Source organism: Mus caroli, unplaced genomic scaffold (assembly GCF_978045245.1).
Source record: "Mus caroli unplaced genomic scaffold, Mus_caroli_1 scaffold_9, whole genome shotgun sequence".
NCBI lineage: Eukaryota > Metazoa > Chordata > Mammalia > Rodentia > Muridae > Mus > Mus caroli.
Genome location: NW_028227264.1, coordinates 56,153,508 through 56,179,343, shown reverse-complemented (window position 1 = coordinate 56,179,343; position 25,836 = coordinate 56,153,508). Strand labels below are relative to the sequence as shown.

The following is a 25,836-nucleotide window of genomic DNA, read 5'->3' as shown; positions in this document are numbered from 1 at the left end:
ATGGTGTGTTTCTTTGTTGAAAGTGTAGCTACAAACAGATCTTACAGCTTCTCTACCTATATACTATACAATGCGTGCTGTTTCCCACACCAGCCTTTCTGTAGATGTCTTTACTGGAAGCTAAGAATATAAACAGCTGGATAGTTTCCTTCTTTTCTCATCTCTTGATCTCTCTCTGTCACTTCCCACAGTGAAACCACTTTTTTTTTTTTTTTTTTTTTTTTTTTTTTTTTTTGGTTTTTGGTTTTTCGAGACAGGGTTTCTCTGTAGCCCTGGCTGTCCTGGAACTCACTTTGACTCACTTTGTAGATCAGGCTGGCCTCGAACTCAGAAATCCGCCTGCCTCTGTCTTCCAAGTACTGGAATTAAAGGCGTGCACCACCACGCCCAGCTTGAAACCACTACTTATTCAGTGCACAACATGTCAAATAAATTTTTTACCCGCTAACTTAGTTCTTAGAAGGGCAGTATGTGTCAGACTGTCTGGGGAAAGAAGCACCTAGAATAACAGCAGCAAAAAGGAGTTCTAAAAAGTATGTTTTGGGAAGTGAGTGTTTTTCTTGGCCAAAAGCAGAGAGAAAAGGAAAGATAGTGGTCTCAGCTGATACTTAGGGGCTAAGGACTTAACTCAGTGGTAGAATGAAGGCTTAGCATGTGTGAGGCTTCATCAATGAACACTCCCATAGAAAAGGAGGGGGAGGGGAAGGGAGAGGAGAGGAGAAGGGAGGCAAGGTTTTATCTCTCTAGCTCTCAATATCTTTATACTTTATGTTAGTTTTCTCCAGTTCTCTGTTGGTAGAGACACTTATTTTGTAGTTTTCTGTTTTGAATGCACAGACCTCCTCTAAACATGGTAAAAGATGCAAGATAATTGCTTCTTTGGGTAACAACAGATCAGCTATTTATCCATGTAATCACATGCAAGTCCTGCAACATCCCACAAGCCACAAAGAGGAAGCAACATCTACTGACAGGAGACATAGTCTGCTCTCTCCAGCCACCTTTTTTTTTTTTTCCATTTTTTTTCTTAGATATTTTCTTTATTTACATTTAAATGTTATCTCCTTTCCTGGCTTCCCCCTCTGAAAACTCCCTATCCACTTCTCAATAACCCTGCTCAACCACTCACCCACTCCCACTTCCTGGCCCTGGCATGCCCCTACACTGGGGCATAGAGCCTTCATAAGACCAAGGGGTCTCATCCCATTGATGACCAACTAGACCATCCTCTGCAACATATGCAGCTGAAGCCATCAGTTCCTCCACGTGTACTCTTTACTTGGTGGTTTATTCCCTGGGAGCTCTGGAGTTACTGGTTGGTTTATGTTGTTCCTCCTATCAGACTGCAAACCCTTTCAGCTCCTTGGGTCCTTTCTCTAGCTCCTCCATTGGAGAACCTGTGCTCAGTCCAATGGTTGGCTGAGAGCATCCACCTCTGTATTTGCCAGGCACTGGTAGAGCCTCTCAGGAGACAGCTATATCAGATAGTTGTCAGCAAGCACTTGTTGGCCCCCGCATTAGTGTCTGAGTTTGTGACTTTATAAGGGAGGGAACTACAGGTGGCACAGTCTCTGGATGGCCTTTCCTTCAGTCTCTGCTCCATACTTTATCTCTGTATCTCCTCCCATGGGTATTTTGCTCCCCTTTCTAAGGACCACAGTATTCACACTTTGGTCTTTCTTCTTCATGTGGTCTGTGAATTGTATATTGGAAATTCTGAGCTTCTGGGCTAATATCCACTTATCAGTGAGTGCATATCATATGTGTACTTTTGTGATTGGGTTACCTCACTCAGGATAATTTTTTAGTTCCATCCATTTGCCTAGGAATTTCATGAATTGTTTTTAATAGCTGAGTAGTACTCCGTTGTGTAATGTACCACATTATCTGTATTCATTAATCTGTTGAGGGATATCTGGGTTCTTTCCAGCTTCTGGATATTATAAATAAAGCTGATATGAACACAGCAGAGCATGTGTCTTTATTACATATTGGAGCATCTTATGGATATATGCCCAAGAGTGGTATTGTTGGGTCCTCAGGTAGCAAGTACTATGTCCAATTTTGTCAACCCCCAAATTGATTTCCAAAGTGGTTGTATCTGCTTGCAATCATACCAACAATGGAGGAGGGTTCCTCTTTCTCCACAACCCCTCCAGCATCTGCTGTCACCTGATTTTTTGATCTTAGCCATTCTGATTGGTGTGAGGTGGAATCTCAGGGTTGTTTGATTTGCATTTCCCTGATGATTAAGGATATTGAACATTTTTAGGTGTTTCTCAGCCATTTGGTATTCCTCACTTGAGAATTCTGTTTAGCTCTGTACCCCATTTTTAGTAGGGTCATTTGGTTTTCTGGAGTCTATAAACTTCTGTGAGCTATTTGTATATATTGGGTATTAGTCCCCTATCAGATTTAGGATTGGTAAAGATCTTTTCCCCATCTGTTGCTTGCTTTTTGGCCTTATTGACAGTGTCCTTTGCCTTACAGAAACTTTGCAATTTTATGAGGTCTCATTCGTCAATTCTTGATTTTAGAGCATAAACTATTGGTGTTCTGTTGAAGAAATTTTTCCCTGTGTCCATGTCCTCGAGACTCTTCCCCACTTTCTTTTCTATTAGTTTCAGTGTATCTGGTTTTATGTGGAGTTCCTTGATCCACTTGGACTTGAGCTTTGTACAAGGAGATAAGAATGGGTCAATTCGCATTCTTCTAGATGATAACCACCAGTTGCGCCAGCACCATTTGTTGAAAATGCTGTCTTTTTTCCACTGGATGGTTTTAGCTCCTTTGTCAAAGTTCAAGGACCATAAGTGTGTAGGTTCATTTGTGGGTTTTCAATTCTATTCCATTGATCTACCTGCCTGTCACTGTATCAATACCATGCAGTTTTTATCACAATTGCTCTGTAGTACTGCTGAGGTCAGGAATGGTGATTCCACCAGAGGGTTTTTTTTTTTTTCAGTTTCATATTTATTTATTTTTATTTTCTTCTTTTACATTTCCAATGCTATCCCAAAAGTCCCCCCATACCCTCACCCTCCCAATCCCCCCCACTTCCACTTCTTGGGCCCTGGCGTTCCCCTGTACTGAGGCATATAAAGTTTGCAAGACTGATGGGCCTCTCTTTCCAATGATGGCCGACTAGGCCATCTTCTGATACATATGCAGCTAGAAACACGAGCTCTGGGGGGGCGGTGGGTGTACTGGTTAGTTCATATTGTTGTTCCACCTATAGGGTTGCAGACCCCTTTAGCTCCTTGGGTACTTTCTCTAGTTCCTCCATTGGGGGCCCTGTGATCCATCCAATAGCTGACTGTGAGCATCCACTTCTGTGTTTGCTAGGCCCCGGCATAGCCTCACAAGAGACAGCTATATCATGGTCCTTTCAGCAAAATCTTGCTAGTGTATGCAATGGTGTTGTTATTGAGAATAGTTTTCGCTATCATAGATGTTTTTTTACTCTAGATGAATTTGCAGATTGCTCTAACTCTATGATGAATGGAGTTGGAATTTTGATTGGGATTGCATTGAATCTGTAGATTGCTTTTGGCAAGATAGCTATTTTTACCATATTAATCCTGCCAATCCATGAGCATGGGAGATCTTTCCATCCTCTGAGATCTTCTTCGATTTCTTTCTTCAGAGACTTGAAGTTCTTATCCTACAGATCTTTCACTTGCTTACTTAGAATCACACCAAAGTATTTTGTATTATTTGTGACTATTGTGAAGGATGTTGTTTCCCTGATTTCTTTCTCAGCCTGTTTATCCTTTGAGTAGAGGAAGGCCACTGATTTTTTTTTTGAGTTAATTTTATATCCAGCTACCTTGCAGAAATTATGAGATTTAGGAGTTCTCTGGTGGAATTTTTGGGGTCAGTTAAGTATACGATTAAATCATCTGCAAATAGTGATATTCCAACTTCTTCCTTTCTATATTGCATTCCTTTGAACTTCTTTTGTTGTCTAATTGCTCTGGCTAGGATTTCAAGTACTTCCCTCAAATTGAATATTGAATAGGTAGGGAGAGAGTGGGCAACCATGTCTAGTCCCTGATTTTAGTGAAATTGCTTCAAGTTTCTCTCCATTTAGTTTGATGTTAGCTACTGGTTTGCTGTATATTGCATTTACTATGTTTAGGTATGGGCCTTGAATTCCTGATCTTTCCAAGACTTTTATCATGAAGGGATGTTGGATTTTGTCAAAAGGTTTTCTGCCTCTAATTAAACGATCATATCGTTTTTTTTTTCCTTTGAGTTTGTTTATATAGTGAATTATCTTGATGGGTTTCCATATATTTAACCATCCCTACATCCCTGGCATGAAGCCTACTTGATCGTGATGGATGATCATTTTAGTGTGTTCTTGGATTTGGTTTGCAAGAATTTTATTGAGTATTTTTGCATCAATGTTCATAAGGGAAATTGGTTTGAAGTTCTCTTTCTTTGTTGGGTCTTAGTATGGTTTAGGTATCAGCTTAATTGTGTCTTCATAGAATGAATTGGGTGGAGTACCTTCTGTTTCTATTTTCTGGAATAGTTTGAGGAATATTGGTATTACATCTTTAAAGGTATGATAGAACTCTGCAATAAACCCATCTGGTCCTGCGCTTTTTTTTTTTGTTGTTGTTGAGAGACTTTTAATGACTGTTTCTATTTCTTTAGGGGATATGGGACTGTTTAGATCATTTATCTGATCCTGATTTAACTTTGGTACCTGGTATCTGTCTAGGAAATTGTCCATTTCACCCAGATTTTACAATTTTATTGAGTATAAGCTTTTATACTAGGACCTGATTTTTTTTTTAGATTCCCTCGGTTTCTGTTATGTCTCCCTTTTCATTTCTGGTTTTGCTAATTAGGATACTGTCTCTGTGCCTTCTGGTTAGTCTGGCTAAGGGTTTATCTATCTTGTTCATTTTCTCAAAGAACCAGCTCCTGGTTTGGTTGATTCTTTGTATAGTTCTTTTTGTTTCTACTTGGTTGATTTCAGACTTGAGTTTGATTCTTTCCTGCTGACTACTCCTCTTGGATGTATTTGCTTCTTTTTTGTTCTAGAGCTTTCAGGTGTGCTGTCAGGCTGCTAGTGTATGTTCTCTCTAGTTTCTTCCTGGAGGCACTCAGAGCTATGAGTTTTCCTCTTAGGACTGCCTTCATTGTGTCCCATAAGTTTGGCTATGTTGTGGCTTCATTTTCATTACTCTAAAAAGTCTTTCTTTATTTCTTCCTTAACCAAGTTATCATTTTCTAGTATAAGACAAAAATAAATGAAATTTTTATCTACATTTTTTAAAATTTATTTATTATTATAATTAAGTACACTGTAGCTGTCTTCAGATGTACCATAAGAGGGTGTCAGATCTCATTATGGGTGGTTGCGAGCCACCATGTGGTTCCTGGGATTTGAATTCAGGACCTTTGGAAGAGCAGTCATTGCTCTTACCCACTGAACCATCTCACTAGCATTTTTAATGTTCAGATTTTTGCTTGCAGTAACAAATTTTCAACAAATATTCATATGTATATTAAAGTTGTTGTAGCACAGAAAAATTTTAAGAAATTAAGCATTTGGTATTCAAATCTAAACAATTTTATTCTCCAATAATCTTGTAAGATGAAGTCATACATAAGACTGAACACCCTTCCAGTACTGTAATACTGTTTCTAAACAGGAGTACTTATGGTAATAATATGAAGTGAAATAAAGTATGATAAATACTTCAGTACATGGCACAGGATGCTTAGCTATGTGTATGGTCGTGCAGGGATAGGGAATCCCCTCTATAAATAATTCTAGAGGCCAATCTGTTATGAGGCCTTCTCATAACATTGCAGTTTCCCAAAGGAACAGTTGAATCCAAACTTAAGTCGATATAAAGCCAACTTGTCAAACTCTTCCCAAGCCTGGACTTGGGAAGCATCTTTCTTTCATTGAGATAATGCTTCCTCCTGCCCCATTCCTTAGAAGAAGAGAGTGGCCACTGACAAGGAGAAAATAAAACTTCTAATGCATTAAATGTTCTCCAAAAAAACAAAACAAAAACTAAGCATGCTTTCCTTTAAATACATGATCTTTTCCTACTTACTCCCCAGTGCTGGAGAAATTGAAACTATACACTTGATTTGTTGGTGTGTGTGTGTGTGTGTGTGTGTGTGTGTGTGTATGCTTGCATGTATTGTATTTATGTGTCCCTATGTGTTATATGTGCTAGGTAACACCTAGAACATAGACAGACACTTTTTACTTCTCGTTTAGGTGAGTGCCATTCCTTCTAGCTATAAACCACACCATGGCACCCTCCTGTTTTACAATTTCCATCATTTTTGCAATCGTCTTCTCACTTTTCTAAGAGATCCAAATTGAAAAAAAAATCGTAGCACAGATTAGAAGGAGACATTCTCACCAAAGGAAGAAGACAGAAATTTGAAAAAGAAAAATTCAAAACATGGAGATGAGACAGGAATTTCCCAGTTTTGACTAGTGACTCAGGAACCACATGATGAACAGCTCATCTCCACCAGGTGAGCAGAGGAGGACAAGGTTCATTCCAATTCCAGAAGTGGGTGTGGCTCCACTGGAAGCAGCCAATGTGGGTTAGAGACTGACCTGTGATCTTCCCCAACTCACCCTTTTCCTTTTATAATTGCTTCTTATCACACACACACACACACACACACACACACACACACACACACACACACACCACTTCATATTTCAAAACAGGAACAAAGACATTCAAACTTCATGTCTTGCACTTGTGGGGAAAATAATACAATTTTAGAATTCTTAGAACTGACTTGCATGCACTTCAGGTTGATTGGTTTCTCTGCTAATGACATAGCTTTAATGTCAAATGACAGTTGATGACATCAGTAGAGAGGAGAGAAGGAGAAGTTAATATAACCATCATGGTCACACTAGAAATGTTTTTGTGTTCCTCTGATTCATGTAAAATATAGGGGGGAAAGCTGCTTACTAAATTCACCAAACAAATGTGAATTACAAGCTGGTACCTATATCAACTATGATAAATAATAGCCAACAGTAAAGTTTACTTTCACATTTCTAAAGAACAAGATAAAAATCAAGACGGTAAGTAAGATTTCAACCACAAAGTGGATTTTGTTACACTACCACATTCAAATAACTTTGCATGAAGGCCCTAAACTAGGAAAATACAGGGCTATGAGGGTCGTGTGTGTGTGTGTGTGTGTGTGTGTGTGTGTGTGTGTGTGTGTAACAAACATTAGTTATCATTTGCAGAGTCATAATTAATATAAACTCTTACAGCATTAACTTTTATCCTCGGCCAGCCAGGCAATCAGTATTCCTATGCTCTGACACAAGCCTTCTCTGAAAATGATTCATTAACACTAAACTGGACAAAATGACTGACCTAAAGTCAATAGCATAACCCATGTCATAGGCTGTCCTTAGAGACATAGTTACAGTCGGCTTAACAGAACATCGGTGTTCATGACAATAGTCTATCATAGCCTTGATAATACATTTCATCTGTGTAGTTACTAGCCAGAAACATTTAAAGACATTGGCTGCTTAAGTCCAAGAGAGTAAAATGAGTTATATTAACATATTTTGATATTAATAGTAGGAATTTAGTCAGCAGAGAACTTCAAAGTTTTGCTGAAAGTCAAAAGACTATAAAAATAATCAGGAGTCAGTTTGGGGGATGTTCCCTTTTAGATAGTTGGACTTTAATTTCTGTATGTTGACTGCATATATGAAAGGACAACATTGGAGGGAGTTATGACTTAATGTGGGTCACTAGTAGGTACTGGAGTCCTTAAGAACTAATGCCAATGCTCAAAGTGTTCATTGGAGTCCTCATTTGAAATGGTTTTCCATGTGGTACTTCAAAACATACACAATATATATTGAATGAATACATTCATATATATATATTATAATGTGTATATAATACATAATAGATATTATATTTGTATGTGTATATTATATATTACATATATTTATATAATTTATATATATAATATACTGAAATGCCATACCTATATATCAACTTATTTATATATTGTATATAATACATAAAGTACATATTATATATATTATATACACATGCATATATGCATGTATATACTCATGCATAAATATAATCATATATAAATATGTATATTATACTACATACATTTATATATTTAATATGTATATTACTTTTTAGTAATGAATCTTATGTTATCCATTTAAAGAAAAATTTCTCCGAATGTATCTTACTCCCCCTGTAAATGAATATAATTGTCATCTTTTCTCTGGCTGCAGAGAAAAGAGAAAAAATTATTACATCTTTTTGAGCTCTGGTTTGTTTTTTTATTATAAGTGAAGAATGCATTTTAATGTTTGACCAACTGAAAACAATAATCAAAATCACAGTAGCAAAATTTTAAGTATTTAGAGGGCTTTTTTAGGTCATATAGTAAAGCCAAAACAAAACAACAATAATAAAAACTCAAACAAATAGCAAATGACAAGAAAAATTGTGTTTTTAAAGTATTTTTCTCAAATTATGTATACAGTAACCTATAATCAAGCTAAATAGATGAAAATATATTTAAATGGATTCATTGCATTGCACAAAATCTTTTGCAAAATAAAAATGTCACTATATTTTTATTATATAAATACTATGAGTTCATGAAAAATTATATCTAAAATATGCTTTTATAAGTAAGTGAAAATGATTTTGAAACTTGTACAAATCTATTGATTTTAAATGTGTAAGGAGACAACCTAGTAAGAGACCTAGATTGAAACAAGGACAGGGGTCTCGTGTGGGTATAGTTGCTGTAACTTCTTGTCTTCTCTCCCAGGATCATTGTTTTACAAATTTTCTGTAATGATGATTTCTTAAAGTGATATATTTTTCTTAGCTTTTGAAATAACAATATAATTACATCCTCCAGCCCTTCTCTTTCCTACCTCTGACCTCTCACATACACCCTCTCGCACTCTCTCACATTCATGGCTTCTTTGTAATTGTCCTTACATAGATCCATATAAACTTTTATAATAGGGAAAACTGACAAAATCATGTTGAACATGCACAGTTTTTAAGCTCTTCAGTGAAAGTTCTCTTATGTGATCCTGTGTTGTAGGGTTGTTATTACTAAGACAATTTTAAAGAAAAGGAAACTGAGGAGCCTTGATGAGTTAGCTTCAGCCGAGAAAGACCATGATTCATCCTTCCTCGCTGATTCTTCAGTTGCACCTCCTGGAACAGTTACAAAGGGCAGCTGTCTCCTTTCACTCTTGTCTTACTGAGCATCTGTAGAGTAATGTGCTCAAGGTCAGATTCTGGGGAAATAGTGACAAAAGGACTAAAACTGGTAATATGCACAGTAACAACACCCATGTGTAAAAGGTAAGTCTCCACTAAAGAAGGAAAAGCCTAGCTAATATAGACTGTTACTGAGTTGGGGCATACTCCTTACTGGAACTCTTACTACAAAGAAAGGAATGTCATTAAAATGCATGAATAGACCTTTTTCTGTGGGCACTGGAGAACCCTGAAAATCCCCCAGTTACATAGGAAAGATGATCATGAGAAATATTACCTGGAAATGCAGACCAGTGTCAAGGAAAGACATTTAAAGGCTATTAGAAAAAAAAAGTTTTATAAGTAAACCTACCATAACACATACCATTTACCAAGGATAGCTTCATATTAAAATTAGGACAAAGATAAAGACCTTAAACCATCAGGCCAGATGACTTATCAAAAAATAGAATGTAAACAATAAATACTTCATGTAAAAATTAATAAGTATGCTACAGATAGTATCAAATATAGTTTTCATCTAGTAGACTCTGCACTATAAATATTTTCATTACGTTGAATGTTACCTGGCCTTTTTCCCTTGCTGCTTTAAATATTTTGTTTTTGTTCTGTAAATTTTGTGTTTTGACAAAGCTGCCCACTCTCTTCCTATCTATTCAATATACTACTACTTAAATATTGAATATTCAATAAGACAAATAAAGGAGATCAGGGGATACAAACTGGAAAGGAAGAAGTCAAAGTAGCACTATTTGCAGATGATATAATATATGATAATATATATAAGCAACCCCAAACAGTCTACCAGAGAATTCCTACAGCTGAAGAACACTTTCAGCATAGTGGCTGGATATAAAATTAAGTAAAGAAAATCAGTAACCCTCCTTTATACAAATGAAGAAAGAAATTAGGGAAATAACATCCTTTACAGTAGTCACACATACTCTAAAATACTGGTGTAACTCCTTTATGACAAGAACTCCAAATCACTGAAGAAAGAAATGAAGGAAGATATCAGAAGATGGCAAGCCTTGCTATGCTCATGGATCAGTAGGATTAACACAGTGTAAATGGCCATCTTACCGAAAGCAATCTACAGATTCAATGCAATCCCCATCAAAATTCCAATATAATTCTTTACAGAACTTGAAAGAGCAATTCTCAACTTCATAGGGAAAAGAAAAACCAAACCAAACCAAAATCAAACAAACAAAAAACAGGATAGCTAAAACAATTCTGAAGAATAAAGGAACTTCAGGAGGTATCACTACCCCTGACCTCAAGCTGTACTACATAGCAATAGATATGAAATAAAAACAGCAGTGGATATGAAACCTGAAAAGGGCACCTCCTGTAGCCAGACAGAAACACCATTGGAGCAATAGGAACACCAACTTTACACCCAAAATTTATTCTGTCTCCAAAATATTCAGGGAAGGGAATAGAGCAGAGACTAAGAGAATGGTCAACCAATGACTAGCCCAACTTGAGACACCATCTGTTATGCTTGTAGATAGGAGTCTAGCATGATTGTCCTCTAAGAGGCTCCACCCAGCAGCTGACTAAAACAGATGCATAGACCCATAGCCAAACATTGGATGGAGCTCAGAGAGTCCTATGGAAGAGTTGGAGAAGGACTGAGGTTCCTGAAGGGGATGGGAACTCCATAGGAAAACCAACAGAGTCAAGGAACCTAGACACTTGGGGCTCTCAGAGACTGAATCACCAGCCAAAGAGCATACACAGGTCAGACCTAGGCTCCCTTCACATATAGCAGATGTGCAGCTTTGTCTTCATGTGGCTCCCCCAACAACTGGAGTAGGGGGTATCTCTAAAGCTGTTGTTGTCTGTAAAATATGCTCCCTTAACTGAGCTACCTTACCTGGCCTCAGTGGAAAAGGATGCTCCTAGCACGTCAGAGACTTGATGTGCCAGGATACAAGGATATCCAGGAGGACCTCTACCCTATTAGAGAAGGTAAGGGGGAATGGAGGAGGGATTTGGGGGTGACCAGGAGGGGGAGCAGCACTCTGGATGTGAATGAATGAATGAATGAGACAAGTTGTATGAACTACAATGTATATACCTTATGCAAAAATTCAAAGCTCCTCTCTTGTTTCCTCTCTTACCCTCTTGCTCTTACTCTCACCACTCACCCTCCTTCTCCCCATTCCTTTCTCCCTCTCTCCACATGGCCATGGTCATCCTCTGCTTCCAAAAAAAAAAAAAAAAAAAGATTCAAAGCTTGTGGTAGTTTTTGTAATCACACACACATAGCTCAACTATATAAAATAAGACCACATATTTTGGCATTATAATCTAAAGGCATAATATGTTTATCTATTTATGAGCAGATCATTTATGTCTATAAAAATCATTGTATTTTTCACAAAATTCTTTACTATATGTGGTATCCCTTGAAATTGCTCATCTTTTCCATTATAGAATAAACTTTAAAAATTCACGGAGACTACTGATCCTTGTACACTAAAATATTTCAGGGCATGGTGGTAGATGCCTGAAGTTCCAGGACTCAGCAGGCTGATCTTTGGGAATTCAAGGCCAACCTAGTCTATAAAGCATGTCCTAGACAGCCAGGACTTGTTACACAGAGAAACCCTGTCTTAAACACCCTCCACCAAGGTCTATTTTTACCCTTATTTTGACAAGAATGACTCTTCTTAGTTGAATAAGCAAGCACCAAACATAATCTCACTCCACTCTACAATGGCATGTAAGAATTTGACAATTGAAATGATTAATTTCACATATCTGCTTGACTAGGTCATAGGATACTCTGATTGTAGCTAAACATTCACCTAGATGTGGTTAGGAGAGGGCTTTTAAATGAGACCGGTGTCTAACATAGTGGCCTGTGTAAAACTTATTATCCTTCTCAGTAAAAATGGAGTAAGGGAGAACTGGATTCTCTACCTGCCTTTGACTTATAGCCTTAGTTTCCCTCTGCCATTGAACTCAGACTTGTATTGGAACAACAGTCATTCATCCTGGTCCTTAGACTTAAAATGAGACTAGACAAGTCTATTCAAGAGTTGAGGAGAGAAAAAAGAGAGAGAGAGAGAGGCCTCATTTAGCACTCACCTTGATCTTTGCAATCTTTCATTCTTCTGGGCTTATAAAAATTATCATACTTATTTGCCAACATAGCTATCACTTAAAAGAGAGTTTTAGAAATATTTGGTCCCACCATTAAAATGCACTGGGTTTTCATGGTTGTTGTATTTGGGGCTTTGCTTATTTGGTCATGAAGTAATCCAAAATTTCTAGAAAAGTTAGTCCTGGCTTTAAATTTCAATTCTTTCACATCCAAGTAATAGCAAAGTTTCCTTTTCATTTGGTCACAAATCTTCACATATACAGATGTTCAAATATGTAAATGCCATCAGTCTTTAACAGTCTTATTTTAAAATTCAGGTCTTCATTTTCCCTTTATAGTCTTGAGAGTCTTTAACTCAAAATACCATTCATTTTCAGATTAGATTTCTTTCTTTCTGCAAATTTGGGGATAATTTATGACATTGTACAGGATTCATTCCTTCATGTGGCTTATAGCATTAAAATTAAGGTATGTTGCCCCAACCTCTGATAAATTGCTAAGGACCTTGAATTACTTAATGTCATGTTTCTCTCTACTCAGCTGCCACAGTAAAACCCTAGTTAAATCATTCTTAGTGCAGGGAGCAGTCACTGTTGCTGCTTATCCTAAGGTAGCTCCTAGTTAGCACGAGGCAAATCCTATCCAATCCTTGGGAACACATGGACAGCATATTCTCATTGCTGTTCACAGATCTTGGTCATTTACCTTCTCCAAGTCTTTGCATGGTCTGCAGTGTTCTTGGCCTTGTGCTATGAACATGTATGACCCCAATCTTTTGTGGATCTCATCTGTCCAGTATTAGGTGTGTTTAGCCAATGCCAGGTCTCCAGAGAGGGATTCTCTGCCTCACCAATAGGGTGGTTAGGAAGGGATGTAAATTACTGGTGTCAGGAACTATGTAGCCTTCCCAACAGTGACAGCTAAAGGATATCTTGTCAGAATAAATTTACTGCTATTGGTTAATTGGTTCTGAGATATGGCAAAAGCTGAATCAGAACCTCCCATTGCTGGAGACTCTGAGCAGGGGACTGTATGACAGTATGTTGTCTCTGTCAACCAGTCCAGTACGGTCTCCTTCCACACTATGAAGCCCTTGTCTCCAAGATGAATATTGTGAACCAGACCCTGATGTCACATGATAGCAGGTTGAGTTTCTTTCACAGGTGGTACCCTGAGGTGTCTTTTTCTAAAGGTGTTCCTGGACCAAGCAGAATTTCAGCCCATCTTACTAAGCAGGCTAGAGCTCCGCTGTGTCTACTCTGGTCACTGTCATGGGTTAATTAAGGTTACAATACAGATATTGTTTGTAGTTGTACATACAAGGACTGGCCAAGGGACAACCCTCTTTGTAAGGTCTGTGGAAAGGAAGGAAAGCACTGTCCTGCAGAGAATTAAGGCATTCCAGTTGTTCATGCAGGGTAGTGACCTTGCTGGGCTTCTGGGCTGCCGCCTCCCATGCTGGTCTCCTTTGTTTTCTTTTGACCCCCAGGGGCATCAGTGTTCTTATCCATGGTGGCTGGTGGCCCAGGTGCTGATGAAAACAAAAAGGGGATAGGAAGAGGAAGGAGCATTTGGCACTCAACCAATCTTGGGATGTAAAACCTATTGCCAACAGGCCCTGGGCTCAAGCACTCTTGCCTAAAAGCACACCAAAAATCTAATTTTGCAATCACAAACCCAGGACCACATGCAAGCCATAGAGAAATAGCTTTGCTGGATGTGGATGCCTATCCCAGGGTGATGAATTAGGACTCCTAGGAGAAAGAGGCAGCCACTTAGAATGTCGACCAACAAGTTCCTGAACATTTTTCCCACAATTGCACCAAAAGTCTATACAATAGACAGTTATGTAGATACAGAAGTAGAAGTATAAAATATTACCTGGATAGAAATCCAAAATATTCCCAGAGAGTTATTTTTCTACTAAAAATCGGTAGAAGAGAAGATAGGAGGGTTTAGAAAGTGGGGCTGTTCTGGAGGGTGGTCTTAATCAAGTTTGAGTTGCAGATCAAGCCTTCTTTCCCTGCACCACATTATTGACTGTGCTTCTGTTGAGACCACAGAAGCCCTAATCCACAGGGTTGGAGGAAAATATCCATGGCATCCTGCAGGTCACACCCTGCAACCTTGTGGCACCTGTTGTAGACATGAATCCAAACCTAATGTCTTTAAACATACAAGTCAACTATTACCATGAGGCAGACCTGTAAGTTTGAAGATATTGATTTCTGGAAGAAACATATAAATATGATAAAGGTGAAGGGGACCCTCCAGTACTACCCCTACCAAATATATCCTGTGCTTACAATCACCCCCCCCCCACACACACACAAATTGAAAAAGATAAAGACTAAAAACCAAAATACGGAGAGAGGAAAATAGCAAAAAAATCTGAAACAAACCTGTATGAGTTAACCTAGCTGAACTGAAAGAATTATAGGCCAAAAGTAAAAGAGCTCTGATCTACTTTTGTGTCTCTCCAATATAAGTTAATAATTTACAATGATGTCTGCTGAAATGTACCTACTGGCAAATTACCTTGGCTTTAAATATTTTTAAGGGGACCTGGAGACATATCTCAGCAGTTAAAAGGCTGCTCTTTCTTAGGACCTGGGTTCAATTCCCAGTACCTACACGGAAGCTTACAACTGTCTGTTAACTCCAGTTCCAGAGGATCTGACACCATCAAATGAGAAATATATGCAGACAAAACACCAATACACATGAAATAAAAAAAAAAATAAATCTTTTTAGCCAGGTGGTGGTGGGACACACCTTTAATCCCAGCATTCAGGAGGCAGAAGTAGGTAGATCTCTGAATTTGAGGCAGCCTGGTCTACAAAGAGAGTTTTAGGACAGGCAGAGCTATACATAGAAACCCCACCTGGAAATAGAAAGATAAGTAAGTAAATAAACAAATGGCCCACTCACAGGTAAATCTGAAGTGCTTACTAAATTTGAACATATTATTTCCCATAAGCTTAGGTGGAATAAATAAGGTTAAGAACAGAACAACTTATTGCTGTATTCATCAGAAGTAACTAACATCTTACCCAAATTCCTATGATAATATAGCACATATTGCCTTAAAATATCACATGGTAGACATAGATGCTCTAACCCAATGCAAATCAAATTAGATCTTAGACACAAATTTGTCTGGAAAAATGAGAAATCCTGTTCTCCCACCCCTAATAATTAAGATTATTAATTATTAATAATTAATTTAATTATTAACAATTTAATTTATATAATTAATTTAATTTAATTACCTCATCTAATTTAAAATAGTATCTTCAGGGATCAAAACTTATTATATAACAGCTCATGGGTGAAGGAGCGATTATCCTGATTCTACATTTTAGCTCACTTGGTCCTTTTTGTCCTGCTTTAAATTGTAGGGAGAAAGACATGATGTTCTACAGTAGATGTCTGCATCGTAACATAAATTCCCATTCCATAAAGCCCCATATAGCTAGCAACTTGATAACTAAAAGTGCTGACCTCATCCAATCAATAATGTGCATATGTTTTACAATTATTAATTTGACTAATATGATGGATTTGCCACACATTTCAACAACCTCTTAGTCCTAGTTGCTTTCACCTACAGAGAGTCACAATACATCTTAAGTAGGCTACTTTGGGGATCCATGAGCAGCAATGACATTGCACACATTCCGCCATGCAAGTGCTCAAAATATATGTATTAATGGTAGAAATAGTAAGAAAGAACTTACAAAATCATGTGAGTCACTACATCAGACATTTGTGAGACTTGAAACTCACTTATTAACCCTTGAGCCTTCCATCCCGGGCATTGTCAAGGAATAGATACTGACATAATTAATGCCAACAACTGAATACAGGTTCGACATATGCAGTGATTTGAATGATACTGGCCTGCACACATTCATATATTTGAATACCAGGTCCCTAGTTGGTAGCTCTGTTTAAGAAGGATTGGGAGGTACGTCTTCATTGGGGGAGATTTGCCTGTATTTGAGACTCAAAAACACTCGTATGTTTCAGTATATACTCTCAGCTTCCTGCTTTGAGATCAAGATTTGAGCCCTTTGCACTTCCTGCTGCCATGTCTTTGCCTTACCCTCATGGCCTTAAACTGCTGGAACCTAAAGACCAATTAAATGTTTTCACTGGCCATGGTACTTTATCACAGCAATAGAAAATAAGACAACATATATCATTCTTCTTTAAGTTCTGGAGGCAACATACTCATTTAGAAATATTCATAAAGTTAGTCCATGTTGAAAGGGACCTTCCAGTCCAAAACTAGATAATCTGTCCAAATTGCAATTGATGAGCAACAGAGACTTTGGCCACTTTATCTCATACCCCTAATCTCTGGGTTGCTTATGATAGTTATAAACTACCCATGGGATTCTAGTGAAAAATAGCATGCCTTTCCTGACATCATACTATCTTTCAGTAGAGTGGCAGACAGTGGAATTAGAATAGAGTTTTGGAACAGAACCTCAGAGACCTTGAGCCTGCACTCACATCCAGCACCCGTAAGCTCTGGATCATTGAAGCCATACTGCATGAGCTTGTCATAACTACTGGGATCCTAGATATAGAATGAAGTCACATCTCGACATTTGGACAAATTCTCTTCCCCGGAGCGGTGGCCTTCTTGCTCTATCATTTGTCAGACACCATGATATCCATGGTTTCTCCATGAACATTCATCCATTTCCCAATGTTCTTTGTAATATGACAAATTTCTTTGGATGACCTAAGTAAATACACAGTAGTAATATTTCTGTTACATATGATGGATCTTGATGGAGAGTTGTTTCCTTTTTTTCTTCTAGCAAAAACATTCCTAACAAAGGATAAAGCCAAGGGGCAGTTCACTAGACATACTGCCAGGATTCCCTGGATTCCCTGGCCATTGGTCCCATCTGAACACATTTGCAAACTCGTCGACCATTAGCAAGAAGTTTCTCTTTTAGGTAAAGAACACTGGGAGATTCTTGCTTTACAGATACAGGCTCAAAGCATGAACCAGGGTAACACATTTCTCCTAGTAGGGTTACATCACAATTTAAGGCCTCTCAGGGTACTCCTTAGCTGACTAGGAGTCCAAGAGAGAGAAATAATCTTGTGACTTAGGATGCTCAGGCTGGGCGCTTGAAGAAGACATTTAGTGGGAATTCAACCTCCCATAAAGACCCAGAGATGATTAGGCCTGGGAGACAGACAGTGTAAGTAGCCTAATGATCTTTCCAAAGAATTCCTATTTTAAAGACAAACTGAAAAATGACACCCCAAATCCCTGCCATGGTCCCTTCTCATCACAGACATAATCAAGTGTCTAAAGATAATGAGTTCTACATCAGCATCACATGGGTCCCTGAGTTGCCATTATTAGCTGGACAAGAGGATGTATAGGAAAGTTCATGTTTTCAAGTGCCAGTTCAATTTTTTTGTTTGTTTTGGTTTGTTTTTTGTTTTTTGTTTTTTCTCGAGACAGGGCTTCTCTGTATAGCCCTGACTGTCCTGGAACTCACTTTGTAGACCAGGCTGACCTCGAACTCAGAAATCTGCCTGCCTCTGTCTCCCAAGTGCTGGGATTAAAGGTGTGCGCCACCACCACCCAGCCAAAATATTTTGTCTATTCTTTGTCAGGTGGATGTTTCACATCCAAGTCACCATGCTTTTGCTTGTTCCTAAAGGTCTTAGCTATTGTCTAGTTACAAATAGTTGTCTATAATCCCATAACTCAGGAGGCAGATACAGAAGGATTGTCACAAGTTTGAATCCTGCCTGGTCCATATAGCAAGTTCCAGGTCATCCAGGGTAACATAGTGAGAGCTTATCTCAAAACAAAATAAATAAAACCAAGCAAGCAAGCAAACAACAACAACAACAAATTTAATTAATTAATTAATTAATTGAACAAAACAAATGAATAACCCACCTGATGTTAGGTATGAATTCTGGGATAAGGCCAAAATCTCAAGGCCAAACATCGGATACAATATCTTGCAAATGGCCCAGCCATAGTTCCCTCACTATTCTTGCTATAGATAAAATTTCTGAGCCAGACACCTGTCCTTATCAAAGAGAAAAAAAAAAACAGCTTTTGAAAACCCTCCCTTACCAAGTTTCCAATAATTGATAATTGATCAAGCAAATCAGTTACAGCCTTTTGTCTACAATGGCACTGGTGTATCTTTAAATATTGACTGCATCAATTCCCAGGTGTGTTACTGTGTGGCTCTGTACAGGGTTTCCCCATTCCCATGCTATCACTATACATGATTGATGAATTGCCCTCAAATTTATGTTTTCAGTGTCAGGTGGCATTCGGCTTTTTCTACCAATGGTGTGAATAAATTAAGACACCCCGAAATACCAATACCACTTTTCACCCTAGAAAAAGAACCTGAAGGATAGAAAGGGAAAAGGCATTCAGTTCACATATGTCCTGTGTCCATACCAACCAACAGTGGGGTACAAATTACTCTATTCTGCATATTGCAATCTACAGTTGTTGGTTTAACTGTTTCAGCCCTAACATTGAGTTGAAATATACATAGTTACATCCTCTGCTCCAGCCAAAGATATTTGGAGCTTAATGTTTATTGCAATGGCTCTTATTGGCGCTTGAAACACACTGAATAATTTTGGTGTCTCAACCATATTCTCCTGAGAGCCTGGAAAGTCAGGGGTGGCCTTTAAGCTCATCTGCCTCGGCATTTCAGTTCCCCATGACTTCTTGGCCTTCTGAGGGCCATAGTACCTACGGAACTTCTCTATCGTGCTCAGGTTTTCCCTGGGAACTAAGCTATAATTCTCTTTCTTGGATTTGCTAACCCCACTGAAATTTCCATTGCTATTTCTTTGCTGCTCAACCAAGAGGGCTGGAAATCTGGAGAGCTCAGCAAACACTCCATAGCCGTGTTCTCCCCCTCATAGCACAAGTTCTCCCACTCGCTAGTAAATGATTCATTTCCCTTCCCAGAAACAGAAAGCCTAACTTAGGACATTCGTTTGTTTTTTCCTTCAAGGTGTGTTCTCAGTTCTCATCTCAGAAAGTTAAAGCCAGCCTATTGTCAGAAATATCGTTGGCTCTCAAGAATGTGACTCTTTGTTTCCACTTAACCAGTGATAGAAACATAGGTGATTGTGTGTATCATTCTCAGCTAACAGTGTCCATACAAAACACTAAAGGAAGTTTAATGAGTAAAGAAATCTCAGTTAATAATTAAATTGTTATCAGCCATACAAATTTAGCAGCTCTTCTCAACTGAGTCTTTAGTGAGGCAGTGGCTTTATAGGCATTTATAAACTGTATATTGTTTTATTGCATTATTTCATGTAATCATTACCACAAATATCAGCATGTGTGCATGAAAGAGAAAGAGAAATCAAGAAAACTCATAATCATGAGATGACTAAAATTGAGCTTTCCAGACATCAAGAATCTTGTCCTATGTTAGGATTTAAATTTCTTATATGTGATTCCACAACATGGGTTTTTAGTCATTTCATTAGGTTCTATCAGTCTCCATTGGCCTTCATAAATTTGGATAAGATTAGAATAAAATTGAAGTATCTTAATTTAGAAATAAGCCACCTAAAAGTTACCTACTGCAGCCATTTTCCACATGCATGAATCTCAACTAAAATTGTTCTTCTATGACCCAGATATTCTCTACAGTGTTTCTATTTCTATTTTAATTTACTTTATTTTGTGTGTGTGTTTATAACTGTATGTGTGTGTGTGATTGTAAATGTGTGTGTATCTGTGTGTGTGTGTGTGTGTGTGTGCACATGTGTGCCAGTGGTCATGGAAGCCAAAAGAGAATGTTAGAACCCTGGAGCTATAATTATAGGTAGTTGCAAACTGCCCAGTGTGGGCAGAAATGACACCCCTGAATTGAATGCATGTCCTTCACAAGAACAGAAAGCACTCTTAACCACTAAGACATCTCTGCAACCCTGTCTCCATAATATTTTACCATCAAAATATATTTTTTAGCCCCTCATCTGATTCAAACTGATTTGCTCTTAAAATTTGATTTGCTCCTAAAAACATAAGTTGCAAGACTGAGAAAGATATATATAATTTTGAATACAATATATATTCTTTATGCTACTCTTTAGTTATTATACAGTTTATATATGGGAAAACCTACTTCCATATTCATTAAAAGTCTTTCATAGAATAAATAGAAGAAAATTCCCGTTTAAACAATAACATTTATATTATTCTCTATAATAATATAAACTGCTCTATAATTTAATCAACGTATAATTTCTAGGTGAGTTAAATTTATTCCCCACCTTATTTTCCATTCACAATAGGGAAAAGAACTTGTTCATTAAAGATAGTATGAAGCCAGTGTGAACTTTTGTTTTTAATAACCTTAAGGTTTTTTCAAATATTATTTTAGAGTTATTCATAATGTTTTTCATCCTTACAGTTCATTAGAATATTAAAATTACTTACATCTTATAAAAAGACTTTTTTTTCTTGCAAAAGAAAAAAGACACACATAATGAAATAAAAGACTGACAGCTGAGGACTTATTGTCCTTTGAGTCATTTCTATAAACTAAGGCAAACTCATAGGAAACACTGCAAAGTCCTGAGATTCTCCTTTGAAACGTAAGACTTGATGGCCTTCTCCCAGCTACACACACGCCATCCTAGAGATGCTTTCTGCTCAGTAGCTGCTGAATGATCAGCCAGTGGACTGCATCTGTCGGCCCTGACAGCAACCTCATCAGATTGTATAGGCTTTAGGTACTTTTATAGCTTTACTAACAGCATCATTTTACCTCCTGATGTCGATGTCGGGCAGTGGGCATTCACTCCTCTTCATCCTTTTTTGTCATTCCACCAAGAACTAGATTCTCACCTTTGCACTTGATTAAATTGTGGGAAACGAGGTCTCAGAAAGTCACAGCCTGTCTGTGCCAGCCTGGAGCCTGACAAACTGAATTTACAGCAAATTAGCTCTTCCTGAGATCTTTTTAAAAATCTTCCTCTGAGAGCCAGGAGTAAATGCAGGAGGAGGGAATGAATCAAAAAAGAGAAACAACAAAACCAAACAAGCCCTATTTGTGACGATTAATCTCATGCCAGAAGAATGTGGGCAGGGTTTGCCAAATTTGTGCATAACTCTCCGTGGTGACAGTTGTTATGAATATGGAGTTCCGAGTATTCCCCGGAGCCTCTTGCTATCTGGTGTCATATGTATTCTTAATTCTGTAGCTAATTGAGGTTAACACATTTGAGAATGGAATTAGAATAAATCTTAGCTCACAACATCTTTCTCACTACATCTTATACTGTCCCCTACACCCTTCTCCAGAATGCATTCATTCATTTATTATCACTCGGCAGGTTATAATTGGTGCTTTTAACAGCATGGCAATGCACATACTCAGTCTCGGAGACCTGATAGCTCGATTTCAGACCTGAGTAAAATTTTCTTTATCGTAAGTTAAAAATTAAACTAAGTTGAAAAATAAATATTTGTTGCACTTGTTACATCAGGATATATGCTAATGTCTTCCTCTGTAATCTTCCACCCTTCCTTCTCAATCATGAGGTTCACTGATGAAGCAATTTACCATCATGTCACTAAACACTGTGTAGGGCATCCCTCCCCCAGGAGTGACAGAGACTCCTGGGAGGCAAGAACAAATACTTCCTATGCATTGGCCATGGATATCAGGGGTTCAGTGGAACACTTCAATTGAGCTTCATAACCACTGACCTTGTGTTACTCAAATTATTTGAAAAACCTATCATTACAGGCAGAAAGTTTTAGGTGAATTTGATACAAGAGTAAAACATCTGTTGGCTTTTTAAGCTTTCAGCTTCCATGAACCAAGAAAGACACTAAGTTATTCCACCACTCTGATCACATTCAAATTCTGCACTGATAGGCTTTCATATCTGTAAAAGGATAATGAAGAGCTTTGGAAAAGGAAAATTCTCCTCATCCAGCTGAATTAAAATAACTGAAGAAAATAACAAAACAACAAACAAACAAAAAACCCAAACAAACAAACAAAAAGACCCACCTGAGTCTACAGGTGTCTTTCTTCTCATGTTGCAACTTAAGGGAGAAAGATTTATTTGAGTTTGTAGTTCAAGACTACAGACCATCAAGATGGCAGGATGTTGAAGTTGTCCATCACATCGCATTCACTCACAGTAAGAAAGACAAAAATGATGAATGCCTGCACCTGCTCAAGTGACTTTGTATTCTTACAAAGTTCAGCATTCCTACCACAGAATAGTGCTGCCCACAGCAGTAGGTTTCCCTTCTCATATAATGCAGTTAAAATAATCCCCACAGGCATACAGAGTGACCTGTCCCTCATATTCTTTCAAGTTGACAACTTAACACTAGCCATCACAAAGAACAACCTGGGAATTAGCCTTAATACAGACAACTGTCAGATGTCTTCCCAAACAAAAGTGGGAAAACATCAAAAGGACTTGTTCACAGAAGCTGAGCCGAATTGGCACTGAAGGGAGCCAGCCATCCTGAATCTTTGAAATCTCTTTGGGTCACTTAATTGTGATTTTTTTTTATAGTTGCTGTTACCAAGATTTAATTGCTTAGTTTAATTGGTTTAGTTAAAAAAAAACGACAACTCAGCTTAGTAATTACCTAAATTAGCTTTACTGATTGAGCAAATAGACTTCAGAAATAGGAACACCATTAGAGTATAATACAAGGGAAATTTTGTATCAATTGTGCATTAAAAGCAGTAATCAAGATGGCTGAAAGTCATTTTATTTTACTAAAGCAAAAGGAAATTCTGTTTGACGAATTAGAAAGTGCAATCTGCAAATTCATCTGGAATAACAAAAAACCTAGGATAGCAAAAACTCTTCTCAAGGATAAAAGAACCTCTGGTGGAATCACCATGCCGGACCTAAAGCTTTACTACAGAGCAATTGTGATAAAAACTGCATGGTACTGGTATAGTGACAGACAAATAGACCAATGGAATAGAATTGAAGACCCAGAAATGAACCCACACACCTACGGTCACTTGATCTTCGACAAGGGAGCTAAAAACATCCAGTGGAAGAAAGACAGCATTTTCAACAAATGGTGCTGGCACATCTGGTTGTTAACATGTAGAAGAATGCGAATCGATCCATTCCTATCTCCTTGTACTAAGGTCAAGTCTAAGTGGATCAAGGAACTTCACATAAAACCAGAGACACTGAAACTTATAGAGGAGAAAGTGGGAAAAAGCCTTGAAGATATGGGCACAGGGGAAAAATTCTTGAATAGAACAGTAATGGCTTGTGCTGTAAGATCGAGAATTGACAAGTGGGACCTCATGAAACTGCAAAGCAAGGCTAAAGACACCATCAATAAGACAAAAAAAACACCAACAGATTGGGAAAGGATCTTCACCTATCCTAAATCAGATAAGGGACTAATATCCAATATATATAAAGAACTCAAGAAGGTGGACTCCAGAAAGTCAAATAACCCCATTAAAAAATGGGGCTCAGAACTGAACAAAGAATTCTCACCTGAGGAATACCGAATGGCAGAGAAGCACCTGAAAAAATGTTCAACATCCTTAATATCAGGAAAATGCAAATCAAAACAACCCTGAGATTCCACCTCACACCAGTCAGAATGGCTAAGATCAAAAATTCAGGTGACAGCAGATGCTGGCGAGGATGTGGAGAAAGAGGAACACTCCTCCATTGTTGGTGGGATTGCAAGCTTGTACAACCACTCTGGAAATCAGTCTGGCGGTTCCTCAGAAAATTGGACATAGTAGTACCGGAGGATCCAGCAATACCTCTCCTGGGCATATATCCAGAAGATGTCCCAACCGGTAAAAAGGACACATGCTCCACTATGTTCATAGCAGCCTTATTTATAATAGCCAGAAGCTGGAAAGAACCTAGATGCCCCTCAACAGAGGAATGGATACAGAAAATGTGGTACATTTACACAATGGAGTACTACTCAGCTATTAAAAAAATGAATTTATGAAATTCCTAGCCAAATGGATGGACCTGGAGGGCATCATCTTGAGTGAAGTAACACAATCACAAAAGAACTCACACAATATGTATTCACTGATAAGTGGATATTAGCCCAAAACTTAGGATACCCAAGATATAAGATACAATTTGCTAAACGCATGAAACTCAAGAAAAATGAAGACCAAAGTGTGGACACTGTGCCCCTTCTTAGAATTGGGAACAAAACACCCAGGGAAGGAGTTACAGAGACAAAGTTTGTAGCTGTGATGAAAGGATGGACCATTTAGAGACTGCCGTATCCAGGGATCCATCCCATAATCAGCTTCTAAACGCTGACACCATTGCATACACTAGCAAGATTTTGCTGAAAGGACCCAAATATAGCTGTCTCTTGTGAGACGATGCCGGGGCCTAGCAAACACAGGAGTGGATGTTCACAGTCAGCTATTGGATGTATCACAGGGCTCCCAATGGAGAAGCTAGAGAAAGTACCCAAGGAGCTAAAGGGATCTGCAACCCTATTGTTGGAACAACATGATGTACTAACCAGAACCCCGGAGCTCTTGTCTCTAGCTGCATATGTATCAAAAGATGGCCTAGTCGGCCATCACTGGAAAGAGAGGCCCATTGGACTTGCAAACTTTATATGCCCCAATATAGGGGAATGCCAGGGCCAAAAGAATGGGAATGGGTGGGTAGGGAAGTGGGGGGCTCTATGGGGGACTTTTGGGATAGCATTGGAAATGTAATTGAGGAAAATATGTAATAAAAATATTAAAAATAAAAAAAGAAAAAAATAACTGTTCAAATATAAGTTTTTCACTTATAAATTTACCTGAAAATATCTGGTGGGTGTCAACTATATGCCTGATATAGAACTCTTAATAGGATTTTCGGCTCCAGACAACCGGCCAGCTTCCTGGTCAGAGCACAGGTGTCCGCCCGGCCTGAGAGGCTTCTGCCTCAGGTTCCGCTGGAGCCAGCTTGGTTCTGGGACTCCGCGGACTCCGCGGACTCCGTGAGGGCAGTCTGCACAAGTGAGAGTGTGGAATACAGAGGCCAGCAGTCTCTGGGACAGGCGAGAGCCACAGAGCCTCCGAGGCGGCGCCATTTTAGACTCCAGACAACCGGCCACCTTCCTGGTCAGAGCACAGGTGTCTGCCCACCTGAGAGGCTTCTGCCTCAGGTTCCCCAGGAGCCAGCTTGGTTCCGGGACTCCGTGGAGGGCAGTCTGCACAGGCCAAAGCAACACAGCTTCTGGGAAAGATCCTGTTTTGGGCCTTCATCTTCAGCCAGGAGGAGGTCCAAACACCAGATAACTACACCTTCCCTGAAAGAGGAGACTTGCCTGCAGAGACTGCTCTGACCACTGAAACTCAGAGGAGAGAGTTA

General features: G+C 38.6%; 1 protein-coding gene across 3 annotated transcripts in view; it reads right to left on the bottom strand.

Annotated features, from left to right (window-relative positions):
- Positions 1-25,836, bottom strand: part of Pkib (cAMP-dependent protein kinase inhibitor beta) — a 97,997-nt gene that overhangs the window by 14,632 nt on the left and 57,529 nt on the right. For 2 of the 3 annotated variants that reach the window (XM_021174711.2, XM_021174710.3), the window contains exon 4: positions 13,856-13,960. The exons of the other annotated variant lie outside the window; for it this stretch is intronic. In XM_021174711.2, coding sequence (XP_021030370.1) covers positions 13,856-13,940 — 85 coding nt within the window. In that variant the 5' untranslated portion in view covers positions 13,941-13,960. The remainder of the gene's footprint in view (positions 1-13,855; positions 13,961-25,836) is intronic. 3 annotated transcript variants of the gene reach the window in all.